Source organism: Oreochromis aureus, linkage group 14, assembly GCF_013358895.1.
Source record: "Oreochromis aureus strain Israel breed Guangdong linkage group 14, ZZ_aureus, whole genome shotgun sequence".
NCBI lineage: Eukaryota > Metazoa > Chordata > Actinopteri > Cichliformes > Cichlidae > Oreochromis > Oreochromis aureus.
The window spans coordinates 4903736-4925557 of NC_052955.1; the positions used below are offsets into that span (position 1 = coordinate 4903736).

Here is a 21822-nt window from a genome sequence, read left to right on the forward strand (position 1 = left end):
TTTACTCTCAACAACCTGACCCACTCAGACTCTGGACTGTACCAAGATGTGTGCTGGACTCAGGGCAGCGTGACATATGAGAGAAACATCAGCCTGACTGTGTGCAGGAAAGTAAGGTGGGAAGAAACTATCATAATTTCTGAAGCCACTGCAGACGTACAATGTAAGGGAGCAGGTGAGAATCTGACGGTGCGTTGGATCAGACATTACGGGGAGTGGCAACAAGCCGGGCCGAATTTTGAAGACAGAATTTTGAAGGTCAATAAAGTCCAAGAAAGTTTCCTGGAGGTGAAAAACACATCACTTCTTCATGTCAACACACGACCAACATCTTACATCTGCCTGGTGATGAACCAACAGCAGTGTGTGAGCACTTACTCTGTACGTTTGACCAAACAAACAAAGCTACGTTATGCTTCAGAGGGAGACACAGCTGTGCTGGAGTGTCCCTTCACGGACCCCATTCATGACCAGCCCCCGGTTTGGTGGAAGGAGGGAAATCCCTACAATACTGATCAAGAAATTGGTCGAAACTTCTCACTGGTACTTCCATCACTAATGTTAAATGATTCAGGTATCTACGTCTGTGTAGGTGAAAAAGTAATGAATGCGTACTGGCTTTTCGTGTGCCCTGAATTTGGTCCACCTGCAGTAAAGGTTTTCTCAGAGGGCGATGAAGTCACTATGAGATGCTCTGGTAATTGGGAAACTAGTACTTCGGCCTTTTGGCTCATGAAGTCGATCCAAACAGAAGGTAAAATTTTGTACAATGAAGAGTTCTGCGATGACAATAGAATCACTTGTTCCCATGACAGCCTGTTAATCTCTAATGTCTCCCTGGAACATGCAGGAGAGTATTGGTGTGCAATTTTACAGTCAGATGATGATGGGTGTGTGTCAGCAGAAAAATTTGTTCTGATCCACAGAGAGCCCTTTGGGGTTTACTCGACCTTCTACAGAGTCAGGTGGATACTGCTCAGCGGTCTGCAGGTGATGCTTTGTGTTGTTGTGGTCTGTGTGATACAGAAAACCAGGAGAGGAGAGCGGCTTTCAGCTCAGACACACACTTAATATGCTTATCAGCATTTATTATTATTATCATTCACGTATCTCTCAGAGCATCATTTTGAATATTCTTCTGTTTCTATCAGTGATCAGTTCGATCTATAATAAATGTTAGAAACCAGTTGTAAATGTATTCGTTCTTCACTCTGATGTGAATCATTATCATCTCTCTTGGAAAATGTATTTTGTTATTGTGTTTAAGAGCAGATTCATTACAGCACCATGTTTATCTGCACTATATTGTTTTCATTGTTGTGAATCGTTTATATTTGTATTTCAAATTGTTGTGATGCAGCAGACTGGAAACATGATTGTCTGATACAGCAAACACTTCATAATATGGACTTTACTGCTTTGATTGTGTTTTTATATTCTCCATTTTTATTAGGAATCATTTCATTAATGAACCAGTACTCATGATCATACTGCACGATTCTGCATAATATAGAAGTATTATTGACAGCCGACATCTGTTTCATCACTTCTTTCTCCCAACAGTAGCCATAAGAATCTGTGTTAGCTGCTTGTGTTTTGTCCTGTGTTTTAAGAATTTCTGCAGGTTGTTCCTCTAATGAAGTGCAGTGGGCTGCTGACTGGACCATGGATCACGTACCTGGGTTGAAAAAGCCCCTCCGACAGCTGCAGAGAAAGAGAGAGAAGTGAACGCTTCTATAACACCGTCTATGACATTAATATCATATCTATAAAGTGCAAACAAGACACTTACTACAGTGTATAAACTACACCTTGAACATGCATTCAAAAACACAATCATGACTGTTATAACTGCTGCTGTTACACATTTACATGTGACAGATATATACTACTGATTTGAGCAGTGTGGATGCTCCGCAGCCTGTTTTCATGTTAAAGTTGTTTTTTCTTTAACTTTATAATCTGATACTTTAGAAAATTACCCTCTCTTTCTCTCTCACACACACGTGGCTTTTTTCTGTTTCGTACACTTTCCCACACGCAGTTCTTCATTATCTCTGAAAACATGTTTACTTCAGTGGTTTGACGTCCGTTTCCTCCCACATATCCTCCACATCTGTCCATCAATCCTTTCTCTGCAACAAATGACCTTAATTTTTTCCATTTGTGTAGATTTGGTATAAATCCCTACACACACTGAAAAACATTTTGACATTTTAGCCTTTTTCCTGAAAGGGTAAAAAGCACGTAAGCAGCATGCTGAGGTCAAGACTCTTGCAAAAGAGAGTTTATCTCTGGAGTCATAATTTTCTGATTCAGTGAAAGTTAAACAGTTAAAATAAACATGACTGGACCTTGTTTAGGTAAGTCAAAGACCTTACAGTGTACCACGTATATTAGATGTAGGCCTATATAACGTTTAGGGGGGGTCGTGGCTCAAGAGTTGGCAGTTCGTCTTGTAATCGGAGGGTTACCGGTTCGAGCCCCGGCTCGGACAGTCTCGGTTGTTGTGTCTTTGGGCAAGACACTTCACCTACTGGTGACGGGCTGATGGTGCCATATGGCAGCCTCGCCTCTGTCAGTCTGCCCCAGGGCAGCTGTGGCTACAACTGTAGTTTGCCTTCACCAGTGTGTGAATGTGAGAGTGAATGAATAGTGGAATTGTAAAGCGCTTTGAGGTTCCCGAAAAGTGCTATATAAATGCAATCCATTATTGTTATTATTATTATTATTTAGAAAATTATTTAATAATCATTTTTAAATTAAATTTGGTCCAGAGGTTAATGAGTTGCAGAAGCTGAATTTGATTGAACTGCCTCACTTTTCGCTCTCATGACGTTGAAATTTGAGGTTGAGATGTTTTCATGTTTTCCTGATGACTAACTGAGCGTTTAATGTTTCATCTAGCACCATCGTCTGTGCTGGGATGTCATCAAAATTCATATAAGCTAAACAGACTCACATACAAGAGGAGGACAGCTGAGAGTGGGAAAAAAGATTTACACAAAAATTAATACTGCCGGATTTTCAACTAGTGTCTACAAGGAAAAAAACTCAAAAAAATGTAAACACGCACTGAAGATCATGGGATCAGCTTTAGGTCTTGATCGTACTTTCGACCTGCTGACAGGATGTGTCCCGTCCATTGATGGATGTATACTTTAAATGTTTGGTAGGGCTGCTTGGGTACAAAATAAATTTCATCAATTTGATGTAAACATCGCATGGAAACTGGACACCTGGACCTCTCTACTTAGACTTTGACCAAACCAAACCTTGAATTTGGACTTGAATATTTTGGAAGTATGTTATGTTTTATTAAAGATCACAGAAGAAACAAACATTTTACTTGTTTTGGAAACGAGATTCAAATTAAGATCCAACATCTTTATTGCCAGTACAAATATAGACAGTATACAGCGTACCGAAATGCGCTTTCACCCCAAGGCCCACACACAGTAAAACAATGGAGTGTCAATATTTCAGAGTAAAGCTATTTTAATCTAGAGAGAGTATTTACAACTCTATGAGGAGTAAACCAGCTCTAACATCAGTGTTAAAAGTCAGTGTAAAATTCTTTTGACACGCAGTGAAGACTTAACTCCACACAGTGTTGATTATTGCCAGTCTGCAGATGTGCGCAGTCTCAGAGTTCTGACGAGCATGGAATTTTCTCCAGAGTTGCCAAAGTCAGGGAAGTGAAGTTAACATTCCCATACTGATAACATTGTTTAAAAGTTATTTTTTAAACTAAATCGCGCTTTATAGTTTCACTGATGTCGAGTGAGGACATGTTAGCAGCGTTTACCCATAGTTTAATGACATTGTCGAGTAGCTACACACTAACAGTTGCTAAAAGTTCAGATGTTGTTATTTTGTCACTGAGTTAATATGATTGTAAGGGAAATAAAAAGCCTAAGTGACAATATATGAAGTATCATTAACCCCAATAAAGTGTTATGTTTCAGTAGTATTATACCAAATGAAGTACTAATCTTGGGAAGAGTGTTTTGCTTTTGACTGTCTGTGTGTCTCCACAGTTAGAACGGGATGTATTCAGGATGTGCCACATCTGATCTTGGGCCTCATAGTGAGAACAACAAGAAACACCTGGAGTGAAAGGCAGTTGAGATCGCTTCCTAAGTGTCATAGAAGAGTGCCAAAAAGGAATTGTATCTAACCGCCACTAACTGTAACTGACGCATGTTATGTTATCTGCTTACTCATGAAGGGGCGTGCACCCTGAAATATAAAACAGTAGATTGGGGTGTTTTTCTTATTTTGTACTTCTCCCATACATGTATGATAATAAATAATTGTTGATTGACTGGACCTGCTCTGAGTATTGGTTGTTCTCAGCCCAACATCAAAGAATTTGGGACAGCCTAAAACATGTTAACTATGTATTTCTTCTAAATGCTGCCGAGATAATATAATTGTCACGTGTGTAATGCCATAGTCCTGCAGCGACCTAGCGCCCCGCCATCTTTCTGTCTTTTTTGTGAAAAAACTATTCAAAAAATTTTCAATAGTTTAGAAAGGACTTTTACATTTTCAAAATATTCATGGCTGTGTGGTAAAGCTGACATTATCTCACTTGTAATGGTTCAGATTGGACACTGTGACTGGCCGGTTCTGTGCTCCAGACCACATGTTTGATACCCCTGGACCCATGCAACGAAGTATAAAAAAAACTGTGTCCACTCCTTTGACCTGTGAAGTGTGAAAGCAGATATACGGCGTGATATCGAGCCAAATGCTTCAAAGTGTTCCTTGATGATGTGATAAAGAAGTGGCGTTCCTCCTCCAACCACAAACAGGAACCTCATGAAGCGAGCAGTGTCAGTGTTTGTACGCCACTCACCAGGAGACCTCTGAGCAGGATGGCTGCAGTCGCACAGCTCTGCTTCTCCCTGCTGTTTGCTCTCATCAGCAACATTCATGCAGAAGAATTTATCGTGATAATCAAGGAAGGAGCGTCTTTTGAATTCAAGCTCCCAGATCAAAACAGCTCCTGCATCACCTCCAGACGTGTTGGTGAAGATACTCTGGTCCTGTGGAACATCTCTGACCCCTGGAACAGAAACTTCACAGTTCATGAAGACCTGACAGGACGACTCTCATTTCCTGAGACATTTCATGGTTCTCCTTCATTTACTCTCAACAGCCTGACCCACTCAGACTCTGGACTGTACCAAGATGTGTGCTGGACTCAGGGCAACGTGACATATGAGAGAAACATCAGCCTGACTGTGTGTAAGACAGTAAGGTGGGAAGAATATATCACAAGTCCTGAAGCCACTGCAGACATACGATGTAAGGGAGCAAGTGAGAATCTGACGGTGCGTTGGATCAGACATGACAGGAAGTGGCAACAAGCCGGGCCGAGTAGTTTCGAAGACAGAACAATTTTGGAGGTGAATAAAGTCCAAGAAAGTTTCCTGGAGGTGACAAACACATCACTTCTTCATGTCTTCACTACACAACAAACATCTTACATCTGCCTGGTGATGAACCAACAGCAGTGTGTGAGCACTTACTCTGTACATTTGACCAAACAAACAAAGCTACGTTATGCTTCAGAGGGAGACACAGCTGTGCTGGAGTGTCCCTTCACGGATCCCACTCATGACCAGCCCCCGGTTTGGTGGAAGGAGGCAAATACTGATCAAGAAATGGGTCGAAACTTCTCGCTGGTACTTCCATCACTAACATTAAATGATTCAGGTATCTACTTCTGTGTAGGTGAAACAGTGAAACATGCGTACTGGCTTTTCGTGTGCCCTAAATTTGGTCCACCTGCAGTAAAGGTTTTCTCAGAGGGAGATGAAGTCACTATGAGATGCTCTGGTAATTGGAAAACTAGTACTTCGGCCTTTTGGCTCATGAAGTCGATCCAAAGAGAAGGCAAAATTGTGTACGATGAGATCTGCGATGACAATAGAATCACTTGTTCCGATGAAAGCCTGATAATCTCTAATGTCTCACTGGAAGATGCAGGAGAGTATGTGTGTGTAGGTTTAGAGTCAGAGCTCAAGTGTGTGTCAGCAGAAAAATTTGTTCTGATCCACAGAGAGCCCTTTGGGGTTTAATCGACCTTCTACAGAGTCAGGTGGATACTGCTCAGCGGTCTGCAGGTGATGCTTTGTGTTGTTGTGGTCTGTGTGATACAGAAAACCAGGAGAGGAGAGCGGCTTTCAGCTCAGACACACACTTAGTATGCTTATAATAATGACAATAATAATAATAATAATAATAATAATAATAATAATAATAATAATACATAGAAGTGATGAAATCAAAACGAAAACAAACAAAAATATTATTGTAGATAAGAATCTGTGACCTGACTGGACGCCTCAGTCTCTTATGTGATTATATATTTTAAACATTTTGCCTTTTTCTATCTTTTGACTTAATTCTTTTATATTTCTGCTCATATTTTATTTCAGCTATAATGATTATGTGCTTTTTTGTTTCATGTGATTTGATGTTTATCCATATATCATTCATGTATCTCTCAGAGTATCATTTTGAATATTCTTCTGTTTCTATCAGTGATCAGTTCGATCTATAATAAATGTTAGAAACCAGTTGTAAATGTATTCGTTCTTCACTCTGATGTGAATCATTATCATCTCTCTTGGAAAATGTATTTTGTTATTGTGTTTAAGAGCAGATTCATTACAGCACCATGTTTATCTGCACTATATTGTTTTCATTGTTGTAAATCATTTATATTTGCATTTCAAATTGTTGTGATGCAGCAGACTGGAAACATGATTGTCTGATACAGCAAACACTTCATAATATGGACTTTACTGCTTTGATTGTGTTTTTATATTCTCCATTTTTGTTAGGAATCATTTCTGAAATAAAAATATCAAAATCTAATTTAACAGGCTGAATGCTGATGCTCTTCTGTCAATGACTCCATGATGATTTTTAATTTTAATAAACACACAATCCTCATATTTCAGTGCAGGATGTAGAGCAGAGTATATCAGTAAACTGGATCAGAGCTCCTAAACTTTGACTTCAAATGATTAATCAGCATTTTGACCTTAACATGCAGCCAAAAACAGAATGCAGGCCAACACTTTATTGATTTAAATAATTTAAGGGATGGTTTATGGTGTCCGCCTTATTTCTTCACTAATTTAGATTTCACTGCAGAATATAAAGTAGGTTAATTAAAATAATCTACTGCAACAAAATAGTGAAGCATACTTTAATGAACCAGTACTCATGATCATACTTCATGATTCTGCATAATATAAAAGTATTATTGACATTAAATATAATTTGATAGTAACTCTTTTGTACTGTTTGGTCATTTAAATATGATTATTGCTTCTGTTTGAGTAAATTTTAAAATGTTTGTGTGTGACGTCACGGGGCCGCTAGTGGGAGAAAAAACATGGATGAAAGGGGAAGAAGGAGAAGAAACGCAGTGAATCAGTCCTCCTTTCCCTACATCGTTATATTGATTTGACTCCGTGCTGAGAGCAGACAACCAGCAGGAGGAGGACTGCGGAGCTCAGTCACTTCCGCACCATGTGAGCCACCGAGACTGAAGCTCATTTGCTCCCGCTTGAACTCCACATCCTCCGGTATACAGAAGCAGCACCCCGGCACAGCAAAGACTTCCGCACCCCCTCATCAGTGCGCTCCAGTGGGGGAAAGGAGGCCCGCAGCTCAGTGCACGCAGCGGCCGCGCACAGGGACGGTCCCCGGCTGGGAGCGCGGACCGGCCGGCAGCATGTCTGCGGACGTGGCGGTGTCTTTGGCGGTCCTCGCGGGGATCGTCGCGCTGAGCGACGTGACCCGCAGGTTGCTGGCTCGGGCCCTGGCAGACACCGGGCTCTCCGAGTACGCGGTGGAGCTCGTGTCCACCTTCCAGCTGTGCTGCTGCACCCACGAGCTCAAGCTGCTGTCCGAGGTGGGCGGCATCGAGCCTGGTCTCGCGCTCACCTTCACGTATCTGGCGTCGGTGGTCCACGGGCTCACCTTCAGCGGGGCGATCGGGAACCCCTCCGGTGCGCTCGAGCGCGCCTACCGCGCCAAGTTGTCGGGCTCCCGCGCCCTGCGGAGGATCGCGTGCCAGTTTGCGGCGGCCGCCGCTGCACGCGCTGCGGTGCCGAGGCTGTGGGCGGTCGGGCTGTCGAGACTGCACGCGCGACACAAGCTGTTCGGGTTCCGATGCACCAGCCCCATCCACGCGCCCCTGCACGAGGCCGCTGCGGTTGAGCTCGCGTGCGCCTTTGCGGTTCAGACTGTTATCACGCACACGCAATCGGTGGAGGAGAAATACCGCGTGCACGCCGTGGCTGCGGTCATCACCACAGCGGTTTATGCAGGTATGATAACTCTGTTTGACTGCTGCAGGGAATCAAATCTGGCTCCAGCGCTAATTAATCACGTGATCGGAAATCACGAGCACATCAGCGTATTTACATGGTGCCGGAGACTGTTGGGGGGAGACACGAACCGGCCACCAATCAGACACTTCAGCCACGAATACATAAAAATCATCTAAATGTGGCTGAACAGTGGTTCAGACCTCCTGCTCTCATAAACACGCATTAGCGGTGTGAGGGACGGAGCTGCTTTGTTTGTGGTATCTGTTTATAAGGTTTGGGGAAACCTGCAGTCAGCTGAGACTGAAGAAGTCACTTGGATGAGTGACGAAACGTTTCTCCCACAAAACGCTACGTCCAGATGAACAGATTCAACTTTTGGAGATTTACTTTCCTGGATGATTGAGAATGCATCAAGACGTTTGTTTGTGGTAGTTTTCATCATATTACACACAAAAGTGTGCAGCTTATAGTTATGTGGTAACGTGTCCCACCTCAGGCTAGTGCAGGCACCGAAAGGCAGTGACACGTTACCCTGTGGGAGAGCCATGATGACGGTCTCTCTTCACAAACACTGAGGGCTTGGAAAAGCCTCAGTCCTAAAGTGTTAAGAACGGGAGCCAATCAGGTGGCAGCGTGACTGTAGAACCTTTACTCTGTGTGTGTGGTGTGTGTAGAGGGACACATGTTCACTGTGTGTTTATATAGAACAAGCAGACTGGGACAATTATGATCAAACCAAACTCAACGCTTAAAATCGACTCCTGATCTTTGATCCGTCCTCACCTGGTCATGAACGTGATGGTCAGCCAGGTATCCAGTTTACCTCTGAGTGTCGGATTTAGGCAGATTTGATTGCTTCCGTTTCATAATGACAGATTTAAGTGAACTCCTCTGTATCCATTCCCAGACTGCTACTTTTCAATAACCTTTCCTTTAACTTGCTCTGAGTGCTCTTTTGTCTGCATGGTGTAACTGTAGCCTGGCATGCTGAATAACCAGTGAGTGGACCTTCCAGAAATATGTGATTTTAGGATTTTATAAGTCATTTGGCTGTTGGAGTCATCAGTTGACATTCATTTGTGGAAGTCTGTTTTCACTCTGATAATAAAGAGGATTTATTTTTTTCATTGACCAATAATAAAAAAGACTGTTATTATTATTAAAGACTGCTTTGAGGAATACTGCACTGTTTGTCCCAGAATAATCAAACTGCCATGAAATACACTCACTAATTTACTATTTGGAACTAATACACTTTTAGGAGGAAATATTTTCAAATTTTCCTCCAGAGAATCTGATTAAAATGTGATCAATGACCTTTTTTCAGCCAGTAACCTTTAAAGTCACACATCCGCTGGAGTATTATAATTTTCTGCTCTCTTTTTACACCTTTATGGATAGAAAAGCATCTGGACTCCAGATGCTTTTCTATCCAAATATGACAGACACAGACTTTAACTTTCTAAGGCAGATTCAGGAATGCATTCAGCTCCATTGTGCTGTATAGCAGATTTAAATGATGAACAAATGTGAGTTCACTAATAAAACTGTGCATGTGTGTCCAGGTGGCACCGTGACCGGAGCTGTCTTTAACCCAGCGCTGGCCTTCTCCACACAGTTCCCCTGCAGTGGACACTCCTTCCTCGAGTACTGCGTGGTCTACTGGCTGGGCCCGCTGCTCGGTGAGACTAACACACCTGACAGAGACGTTAAAAAAATCTCAACTTAAAGAGATCACAAGTGTTTCTCCTGCTGCCGACTGAAGCCAGTAACATCAGTTTGAAAATAGTTTTTAATGTGATTTTTGCACAAACTGGCTGGAAAATCCTCAGTGCTATAAATTCAGGTCTTTGACATTTAATAATTATAAACACATAAACTTTTTTTAAATTGAAATTTCTTCTGGCTTTTCATTTTGTTTATAAACACGACAGCTCAAAAAGTTCTGAATGAATTCTGCTAAAACCTTGAGGGGGTGTAGCGTGGAGTCGTGTTAACAATCCAGTAACATTTGCCTTACATGCTATTTGAAAATAGACAAAAAGCCTTTTAACTAAGAAACGATGATTCTTACAAGTGTGGTGTGTATTGTCAACATATAGAACATACCATACAAAGGTTTAAAATATCATATCACATTTGACCTCCGACCTTTCCTTCAAGGTCAGTTGATTGCTCTGAAGGTCAAAGGGATGATAATAGAGCTATTTAAAACTATGTTTCTTACTGTCATTGTATTTTCATCTTGTCAGCATATAGGGAATGATAAATGGGGTTCCTGAATATCACCTTATTTTGGACCTCTGACCTTCTTTCTGACCTTCTCAGTCTTTCCATGTTCTGTGCAATATTTTGGTCTCAGTGAAATTACCATCCCCACCCTAAATGACCATAGCCCCTCCACCCTTATTTATTTATTTATTATATTGTATAACTGCCCCACAATGTTTCTGTTTCAATGTTTGTACGCATACACCATGTAAGTTTACTCACATATATGTATACATATATATTGCTTTTTATTTTTCCCTCCTTGTATATTGTTTTCTTTTCTTTACTTTTGCACCTTTGTGGTCCAGCTACCCAATTTCACTGTGCAAGAAACCGCTCAATGACAATAAAAAGCTCTAAGTTCTTTAAGGTCAAATACAGCCAAACCTTCATAAAACGTTTTTAATCATTAAAACTGTGCTTAAAATTCTGCTGCATTTGTTTGTATTGACGACAGTTAGGAAGTTGCACTGGTATATGCAGATTTTAAATATCACAATATAGTTTCAATCCAAATATCATGTCACATTTGACCTCTGACCTCACTTTTACCCTTCACATCTGCCTTTCTTTCAAGTTGAGTCCAAAACATGGTACAGCCTTAAAGACAGTTTCATCTTTATATTTCCAGGACAGATTCAAGATAGAAAATATTTTTACACGACGGTACACAGAAATAAAGAGCCGTGGTCATAAATGACCCCTCTTTGCCACGTGGATCACCAGTAATGGTTTTAGTTGAACTGTTAGACAGAAGAAACCACATTAGCGATGAGCACTGCTACATTTTAGTGCATGTGTCTCTGGCAGCCAGCGAGCCAGTTGTGTTCAAAGTGTTGACACAAATCTGATAAGCTGCTTAAATATTAAAATCTCATGACTCATTTGTTTGAAGCAAAGACGTGTGTATTTTATCTTCACTGGCAGCGCGACGAGCGTCTAAAAATATCTCTCGGTGCTTCAGGAATGACATCGTTTGTTTAATGGAATAAATCCCATGATTGCTGTTTCAGGATTCAGGCACATTTAATTTCATGCAACAGCAAATCTCAAAAACGTAAGAGAGCACACATCAGATTTTGGTCGATGAAATATTCAAGTTTTTGACTGACTTTCTTTGTGTAGTTAAAAAATAAGATACCTTTGGATAAAAAGCACCTCGAGGTGACTGTTGTTTGGGAGTTGCTTCATTTATCTGAGCGGTGTGCATCGCTTCACAGTAACACCTTAAATGTTTTATTCAGAAGTTTAATGTTTGATATACAGAAAACAACTTTTGGCTCTTTCAGGGATGATGAGCTCGGTGCTGCTGTTCGACAAAATCGTCCCTGCACTCTCAAGAAAACCGTCGCCTCGCCATCTTCCCACGGAGAGCAAGAAGAAGGCGTGAGTGTCGCAGGATGGCGATTTTCAGGTGAAGCTGTTTGTGACGGACTGTCAACCTGCTGCTGAGAAAGAAGGAAGAAGAAGAACGGCACGAATGCACTTCTTTTTAAGGGATACCAGAAGCACATCTAAGAAGTTCAACACAAAATTAGCTTTTAAACTTATGAGCAGGGCAATGGACGCCAACATTTTACTTTCAATCAAACTCGTAGAACTTTTTGTATTTTTAAGTCAACACACTGACCTTTTATTAGGGTTACTAAAATAATGTTTGCATGAGATTTTTTTTTAAACGACTGGAACCACAGAGCTGATATAAAGAACACAGATGTGTTGTACCCCTGCAAACAAATGTTATACAGTAATATACACTTAGCCCCTATTTTATGTTTAATTTTTTTAAGCTACTACACTAATCTGACAACTGCAAACTGAAAATGTGATGTAGCATAATATTGCAACAACCTCATTAGTCTGTCTTTGAGTAAAGGATCTGTGTATTTTAGTCATATTTTACCTAATATAACATTCCTGAGCCATGCACAGTGTAGGAGTGTACATGCACGTCTGTTAGTTTTTGCACAACTGCAATTAGTGCCTTTGAGCTCTTTGTAAATACTGTACATGCAAAAATAAACTGTGTAGTCAGTGCTGATTGCTTGTTTCTTTGATCCTGGGAAAGATTCTGCAAAAATGTTAGCGTATCCAAAGAAGCCATGAAAAATTACTAGCTTACTATGAAAGCTGTCCTGAAGTTTTGCACATTTCAGCCAAATCCAAGTGTCAGTCTGAACACATCTGTTGCTGTTCAGCCAGATTTTCCTCTATAAATATGCATCAGTTTTATGTTGATACCATAAAGCAGGGGTCTCAAACTTAGGGAGCTGTGGGCCACTGCTGGCATTGCCATCTCATTGGAGGGCCACTTTAGTGTTCAAGTAGTACCAGAAAAACAAAAAATCAAGAAAACACCTCATAATTGTGTTTGTATTTAACAAAATAAAAACGCAGACATAAGTGTACACATCAGTTTTTGACTCTCTCACTGGACTAACACAGCCAATCCCTCAGCATGTTTGTGCTCTCTGCTCTTGTTGCCTTCATATTAATGAACTTTTTGCTTTTTAAAGAACTCATTTTAACATCCTCCCTAACAAAAAAAAGTAACTTCAAGGACCAAATTCCATTATATTTCTTCACGTCAATATCTGGGCCGCAAATAGGTGTGACGTAGGCCGCGAGTTTGAGACCCGTGCCGTAAAGTTTAATCTGTTTTGCGATGATTAACTGAAGGAAACTTCAAAAATGGCGTTTCCATTTCGCCATGTGGGATAAACGGCTGCTCAAATAAGTTAAATAAAAATCTTTTTGTGATTTCTTCTGTGCAGATAATCTGCAAGCAACTTTCACAAGCCGATGCAATAATTGGCTCATTCACTCTTTTATGATTACCGTTTTTGATAAAGTCCATTAAACATTTGCAAAATTCAAGACTCAATCCAGTGTAAAGATGACCATCAAGGAAATATAATTTTGTGAGATTACACTTCCCCTTTTGACTGACCTTGGTGAGAACTCAGACATGTTCGACCATGCAAAGCTGAAAATTACTCAGATGCTTCTATCATATACAAATCATTAAAAAAAAAAAAAAAGATTTGCCGCCAGAGGCTCCTGGCGCTGCTCCTCGCATATCCAAATGAGTGGGCATTCACTGCCTGTTCAATGACAGCTGAGGAGGAAGTGCAGGATGTGTACCATTACTGGAAGGCTGGTGGTTCAATAGTCATCTTCTCCAGATCCATCACTATGGTTTATAGAATATAATCCTATAGAACTGTTCCATTTACAAACCCATCATTTACAAAAAATTATGGAATCAACACTTGGAGGACGATTGTTCAGTTTTTTTTACTTTGTAGGAAATAAATCACATCTATGACTCACACAGGACTGAAGACAAACACTTCAAACTGTTGTGGTGTTTGAAATTCCGTGATATACAAATTAATGAGTAACTTCAGACGGACAAACTTTGGTGCTCCCATCCACATCGAGTTTCACTGTTATCTGCACTAACACTGAAATAAACAAGCTGATACAAAAACTACTTGTTTATTGACAATCACATACAAAGATCCACTGTCCTCAGCAAAAACATCAAATATTCAATTGGTCATTAGGTACAAAACAAACAAAAACTCAGCGTTAGTTGGTTTTACAAACACGTTCAGGACTGCATCTCAAAAGTCCAGAGTAGCTTTGTTACAGAAGTGCCTGACAGTATGTCGATGTGACCGTTATCGAATTAACAGAAACCACATGATGGTTCAGAGCAGATGTCAGAAGCTGAGCGGTAAAAGGTTTCACAGAAAAGAGAGTAAGAGCTTTAAAGAAGTGCTGTTGTCCTTGTCTTCTATCCCACGATGCAACACTGATGCTTTGACTGGCTGCAGACACGATTTCCATCTACAGAAAGAGTCAGAACGCACACGAATGAACCAAACTGCAAACAGGCAACTTTTCTGTGGTCGCAAGTTCACGACACGGTTAATCAATGCAAACACTGATTGATGATTAGCTCAGTGGGCCGTGTGCAGTATGTTTCTCATCTCAGCACATGTTTTACATTTTATTCTGCACATGCCTTTTTAGTTAAACAAGTGGTAGTGTAGTGTGAGTGTAGTTAAATTTCACTGGCACGCTGAGATTCAGACGGTGGATCTGGACCCAAAAGATCATCACATGATCTTTTGCAGCCATTATAAACGTGACTTTACTTATTTTGAAGCATCATGTAAATGAATTCTTATTTCAGTGGTAATTAAAAGCGGCACTTATAGCATCACCTGTTAAATCTGATTAGAAATGCTTAAAAGTGTGCCGCCTTTGCCCCAAAATGAAGTTTTAAAAGATTTCCCCCTCAGGTTACTCTTTTATCACCACGCTTTCTGCTATTGATTTTTCAGAGCTCTCTCTTTCTTCGTAACGTCTGCTCTTTGGCCAAACTGCCTGTTCCTGCTTCTAACGGCCAATTCCTGCAAATGCTGACCGTCACACTGAGACCTACCAGTGCTCGACGTCAGCATCCTCGAACTGACCCGCCTCCATCGCTGCTGTGTCCACCTCCATCCCATCTGTCAACATAAACACACACACCAGAAATAAATCTTAAAATAATTGATCCTCATCTTGAAAATCATCCAGAAATACTTTAATTTTCACTGCACAGAAAAGATTTTTTTGAGGAAAAGTAAGTAAGTCATTTATATTTGCTCTACATTATAAACTGAACAGTATATTTATTCGTCTCTCATTGACTGGTTAAAGCAGGTAAGAAAAACATGGGATAGTTTCATTTTTAGTAACAACTGTACAGGTGATGAGCTTAAAGTGAGGGACTGGCTGCTTTGATTAACAGGTGTGTCACCACAGGTGTAGCTGCTAGCTGCCTGCTAGGCTTCACCTCCACTCTGTCTATGCTGCTGGTGCCTCCTGAAGCATTTTGATGAATTTATCTGACAAATACAGTTTGTTGAATAAACCAACATGGTGGCAACCAAAACACTAATGCTGCAAAGTTCAGATAGCAATGGATGACAGGCTGCATGCCGATCAACCATCTCCTCCTCCACCCTCCTGATACACATCAGAGCAACGTTGAACATGAGTTGGCCTTTTTTGTATCTACGGTGTCATTTTGTTTAGTTTTAGTCTGGAAACTTTTGTAATTGTGTCCCTCACATCTGTCTCATCGTGTTCGTGTGTCATATCATTACTTACAAAACTAAAACACAAAGAGCGACAGGTCGAGGTTTATGTGACTGACCTTCAAACTCGGCTTTTGTTTCTTCCGTCCGGACTCCAGCCATGTGGTACTGCTGAGCGACTGACTGAGCCAGCATCCCCTCTAGCCTCTCCAGCGTGGCCTGACCCTCCTGCGTTAGCGCCGACAGGCCCTCGTCGCAGGTGTAGAAGGTCGGGATGTCAGCGTGACCGTGCTCTAAGCAGGTGGAGGAGAGAGATGGTGACGCAGCAGCAACAATTTAAAGACAAATTCTACCTGTGTGTTTTTGCTGTAACATGATAAAGGTGTTGAAAGCTTTTACGTACACAGAATATAGCTCCCAGACTGATATCTAACAACGACTCATGAATTCTTTCTACTGTTTCTTTGGTTGTTGGAAGAAACAGTGGCATCTCCAGTCTGCCCTGTAAGTCTGACATCATTAGCCGTTCCATCTAAAGATGATGCACCATGTTCTGAGGGATTTCTGAAAAACTCTGCTGTCACTTCACACATAGACGAAGACGGAGAACTAAACAGTACCCATTCAAATCAATGTTAGTCTCAGAGTGACTCTTTTCTGACACCATCAAATATCTGGTGTCTGGCAAACCTGAGCCGCTGGGCTGTAGTTACACCACATGGTTTTAAAAACTGGGCTTTAAAATGTGCTGTAGATGAATAGTGGTAATAAAAACCCAGAGAGACAGGCAGTGATCACTGACTAATTGTAAGGACTTGTTCAGATTAAATGACACCTTAAAAAGACAACAGCAGTTTGGACCTGGATGCAGGGTTCACACATCATCACTTAACAACAGGATAGCACAATCCCCTCACTCTTATTTTGAAAGTTCAGCTGCTGATAACCATCTATTCTCAGTCCTGCTGCTTCTTCAGTGACATATTTACAAAGAGTAGTGTTTAATTCCACCTGTCCAAACTGCACTGCCATAAACATCAGTTACTCTGTGCTCAGCAAGGTGTTTCATCTCATTTAAACTTACCAGCCTCTGCAAGCAAACAGTCCGAGTCATCAGTCCGTGAAGGGGAAAGAGAAAAGACAGAAGGAGAAAAATGAAAAGACTTTTACATTCAGACCAAAGAAGTATTTTATCAAATGTTCTTTACAGTAACTATTTAAACTGGAACTATTTGGTAATCCTTATTTTCTGTCATATATGCAGCTACAATGGTGCGGGCTCCGAGTAAAACAGCCACCATAACAAATCACGAGGTCACCATACTAACAAGTAATCATTATGAGCCTTTAAGCGCTTATTAATGAGGATTGGTTTATAACCTGGATCTGTCTAATCTCAAACATGGGGACATCCATAATGTGGCGAGTCAGACCGTCTCTTTGCAAGACAAAGCTAATCAACAACAATTTCCCTTGTGGGATTAATAAAGTATCCATCCATCCATCAGAAGGAAGCTAAAGGAGTGGAGCTCCTTTGGAGGGTGGAGCTAAAGGAGATAAACGGGAGGAGTTTGTGTCAGACAAAGGAGGATCGAGGATGAACTGTGGTGCTGTCGGAAGGAGGAATACAGTAAATATGAAATGTGTTTAAAGATAATTCAGTGTCCAAGAATAAAAATTTAGGTTGGAAATGAGCAGAACAGATCAACTTTACAAGAACAGCCATTGGTGATGTAAGAAAATCACTTCAATAGAAATACAATTAGACACAAAGCCAATTCTATTCTGTATTCACAAATACAATAAAATGCTTAAAAAGAAAACTCAGTTTTTTTCTGGAAAGATTTTCTGTTTCTGTATTAATTTGAGGATTTAGATCACTGTTTGTTGGAATGCGGGGAGCTGTTGTCTTCTTTGTGTCTGCTAAAGAGACAAACAAGTGCATGAAAAGAGGATCCTAAATCATCCAGACTGAAATCAGACCCATTTTTACAGACCACTTCATTGTAACGTTGAGCCAGGTGCAATCTGCATCTATGCGTTTGAGTTTTGCCTCACCGGCTTCCTCCACGTCGTACTCCTCTCCTTCAAAGTCGTTGTCCGAGTCGTCATCCTCGGGATCGGGGTGAAGCGCCTGGCACTCGCACATGGCTGAGAACATGGACTCCACTGCAAGTAAAGCACACAAAGGTATAAGTGTGATGCTGCGCCATCTCCAACTGTTGTTTATACAGGATGTGCAGCCATGTTGAAATGTCTGCTGCTCATCCCCAGCGAGGTCACTCACATGCCGCTTTGTCGCTGGGAACAAATCGAATCTCTGTGATCGTCCCTTCGTCTTCATCATCGTCACCACCATCACTGCTGCCGTCATGATCATCATCATCATCATCATCATCAGCTGCTTTCTCTGCCATTTCTGCCTCGTTCTCTTCTGTAAGGAAACAGGAGAAGTCAGCAGTGACCCAAAACTCCTTCAGAAACTGTAAAGAAACTATTTGTACAGAACAGGTCAAACACGCTTTAACAACCCGAAGACTGGACTCCCCTGCCTAAACAAGTAAAAAGAGATATGAAGTTCAGATGTAAACTTCGCCTCACTGTTGAGTTTGCCGTTGACCATGACGTAGAGGTGTTCCTGTGGGTAAGCGCTGACGTCTCTGGAGATGGCGTGCAGTCCGATGGAGGGATACTCCAGAGAGAAACCCAGGCCTGAGCTGTCAAACCACGACAGGCGCCTGATAAAAAGAAAACAAACTGCTTTAAACAACAACACTAAACAACTTTTAGATGCTTTTAAATGTCTGTCAGGTTTATTATCTGACTTTTCTGGCAACGACTAATTACGGTCTCAACTGACTATTAATTTATCAAATGATATTTTCAAAAATGTTAAAAAATTACAACTAAATTACTTTAACGTTGTTTGCTTCTACTTCCTGAAAGTAAAAAGATATGTAATGAGACAGTATGTAATTGTAATGCAGCGTGGGTCTGTGAGAAATATAACACAGCTGCAAAATCTGAATTTACGCACACAATGTTTCCTTCCCAGTTTATTGCTGTTTTGCGCTTTTCCAAAAATTTTTACTAGCTTAAGAAAAATAAATAAGAAATTAAATTAAGAATTGAATAACTGAAATAATATAGCAACACGAAGAAGAAAAAGAACGCAAAGACAATGTAAAAAGGAAAGAAATACAATGATAGCACAGAAACAAATTCCAAAAAAATAAAAATAAAAAATACATTTATGTAAAAATAAACATGAAAGGAAAAAAAAAAACCCGCCTTTTAACATGACCGAGAGTCTAAGGTATACAAAAACACACACAAAATATATCATGTTTACGGAGAGGTACAAGAAAAAAATGTGATATAAATAATAAGTAAACATATTTCTAATACTGGATTCAAAAGAAGACATCCACATTTTGTTATGCAACGTATTATTTTGAAAGAGTGTGCTCCGGAAGTGATTTCAGCGCACGGAGCAGACGTTTATTTTTCTGTCTATAATGTAAACTGGTGTAATTTCCAATAAAGTGCGCGTGAAAGCTCGATAAGAACCTCAATAAACACGAGCCTGAACCCCAGACCCACGAGCCAAAGAGCAAAACACGCGCCACGTGCACCACTTACGTTTCTGCGACGTAGAGGGTGCCGCAGCCGAGCCGCTGGCCGTCCATCACCGCCGTGGTCTCGGCTTGTTCGTGTCTCACTCCCTCGGTGGGAGGTTGGAGGTTTTTCAGTAACACCATAGTCCTCGGTCCGCTGGGACGGGAAAGAACAGAAACCGGTGAAAACGCGCTGCTGCGTGATAAATTTTGTACTGGCTAAAGCTGACTAATTTCACCCGGGGTAACTTCTCAGTGCTAAATTAGTGTCGGACAGCTGGAGGCGAGAAAACAGCAGCCGTGCTATAACGCTTCTTCCCTTGGATTAGCAGATCCGGGACGGAAATCTTTGAGTGCGAGAACAGGCGTGACAAAAACTGAAAACACTGGAGTTACAAAGTGCTGGTTCAGGGTGACGTCACGCTGAAGTATCGCGACAACACAAAACTCCCAACGAGAATTCACACACTCCAGATTGGCAGTTTGAAAAGCTGCCGCGAGATGGAGCTGCTCCCTAATCTTTTATTCCTAAAGATGTGGAAACATAAATTCTTACATTTTTTTTTTTAAAAAGTAAAAAATAAACATTCTTACAAAGACTGAGCATATAGACCGTACAAACACGATTTTTTAAATAAACAAGCACAAATCAACAAAGTAAAAATAAATGATTATCTGTATAAAAAAGGAAAGGACATACTGAGTAAACACCACTGACTTTATAAGATTTTTTTTCTTTCTTTTTTTCACTTGTTGGTAAAGACATTAACTTAAGGGCTTCCTCACTGGTTACAAATTTGAGTGACTAACTGAGGAGGTTCAGTAACTGATTTAAACACTGCCTTAATAAAAAAGAATCATTAATATTCAAAATAGTAACTCATTACGTTTGGATTACACTCCAATTACACTGGTCCACATAAGAAGCTGCTTAGCAAATATAATGTGCATTTTACAGCTGATTAGTCATTTGACATCAAAGCTGCAGAGCTCTGAAAGATCTCATTTTCACCAAGATTTTAATCCCAGGATCATCTTCAACCTGAGAGTCAAAACTATTTTATAATATACTGAAATTTTTCACGATTCATTTGTGTGTTCACATTTAAAGTTTTTGTTCTGTTGGTATTTTTGTCAATTGAGAGAATGGAGAACAAAAATATTACAAATAAGTTTGATCCTCATTATATCAGTTTCTTGAAAATAGTTTGGAAACAGAATAAAGACAGAGTTTCATCAGGACTAAATTGTGAAGGTTCATTTTTATTCATCCTTGTTTGGTATCAACCTTTTTTGCAAAGAAACATGTCTGAATTTAAAGTTATTTATTTATTGACATACTGTATTAACCTCTGATCTGAAATCACACAAAAGTTAAAAATGGTCAAAAAAGGCTGTCGTTGTTTTAAACCCAGTAATGTAAAACCACAAACATATCTACAGAATTATTTTCACATCTTGAAATGCAAAATGAATTGTAAATTTGAAAAAAAAAAACCCAAAAACCTAGGCACCAGGGTTATAAACAATTTCATACAACTATTTACCTAAAAATGTTGTCAATGCCTCAGGTGTTTTTTGAACAACCACTTGAAAAACTACTAAAATTAAAATGAGAGAACAAAGGAGCTGTAATCTGATGGAAAAATATAAATTATATTTAGAGATGAAACAGAAGTCTGAACAAGTAACAATGAAGCAAACAGTAAATGAAAAGCATGAAAGTTGTACAAATATCAGATTTTACCTTCAACAAGCTTTTGAGCTAGAGTATGAGGGTTAATCTATCAATGGTTGTATATTTACCATTTATTTATTTAATTAATAATTTACTTTAATTAATAATTGGTACAAATTAAAATGAAAGAATGGGCTCCAGGAATACCCTGGCAGTGATTAGGTCCCAAAGTCAAGCTGACTGTAACCTTTGGTCTATTTGACATTTTCAGTTTTTACCAGAAAGCGCCACCTCTTGGTGCCACTCTGTAACTGAATGAAAGGGGAGTGTAGAACCCAAACACCCCAGGAGGAGGAACGGCCAACAGGTGGAAACTGGCTGGCAGTTCGCTGGTAGCTATCTGGGGTGGTCATTCTATGTTGCGTATCTGTACACTGAGACGCACAGACGACTGGGGTAGTGTACAGGAACATCTGTGTCACAGTGGATTACAAGTCCTCAACTCCAGCTGTGCTTCACTGTTGGAGGTGGTACAGAACAACTGGACTTAGATCCTGTGGGACACACAAAGCCTCCCAGGGGTGATGAGGGGAAGATAAATGTGCATCCAGTTTGTTGTTTCTCATCTCTCCTCAAACCAGGAGAAACTAATCATGATTAACAATAGAAGAGTAACAACTTTTTAAGGTCCTGAACCCAGATCGGTGACATCATGGAGCCATCATCCTTGGTGTTCTTGCTCTGGCAAGGATAAGAAAGGACAAAAGTGATGTGAAATCCATTGGCACAAGCCACAC

The 21822-nt window shown here is 40.5% G+C and overlaps 2 protein-coding genes across 2 annotated transcripts; one reads left to right on the forward strand and one right to left on the reverse strand.

The window, feature by feature from the left end:
• Window positions 1–7390: 7390 nt before the first annotated feature.
• On the forward strand, window positions 7391–12675 carry aqp11 (aquaporin 11). Its single transcript, XM_039622431.1, has 3 exons — window positions 7391–8360; window positions 9929–10045; window positions 11924–12675. Exons 1-3 carry the CDS (start codon window positions 7763–7765, stop codon window positions 12022–12024), a joined length of 816 nt encoding a protein of 271 aa, XP_039478365.1. The 5' UTR covers window positions 7391–7762; the 3' UTR covers window positions 12025–12675.
• Window positions 12676–14116: 1441 nt separating this feature from the next.
• Window positions 14117–19769, reverse strand: clns1a (chloride channel, nucleotide-sensitive, 1A). The gene is made up of 8 exons (XM_031741623.2): window positions 19373–19769; window positions 18332–18468; window positions 18018–18164; window positions 17789–17899; window positions 16815–16820; window positions 15850–16023; window positions 15091–15157; window positions 14117–14489 (listed from the first exon to the last, which is right to left on the reverse strand). Coding segments are annotated over exons 1-8 (762 nt in total). The 5' UTR covers window positions 19492–19769; the 3' UTR covers window positions 14117–14488.
• Between the last annotated feature and the right edge of the window lie 2053 nt (window positions 19770–21822).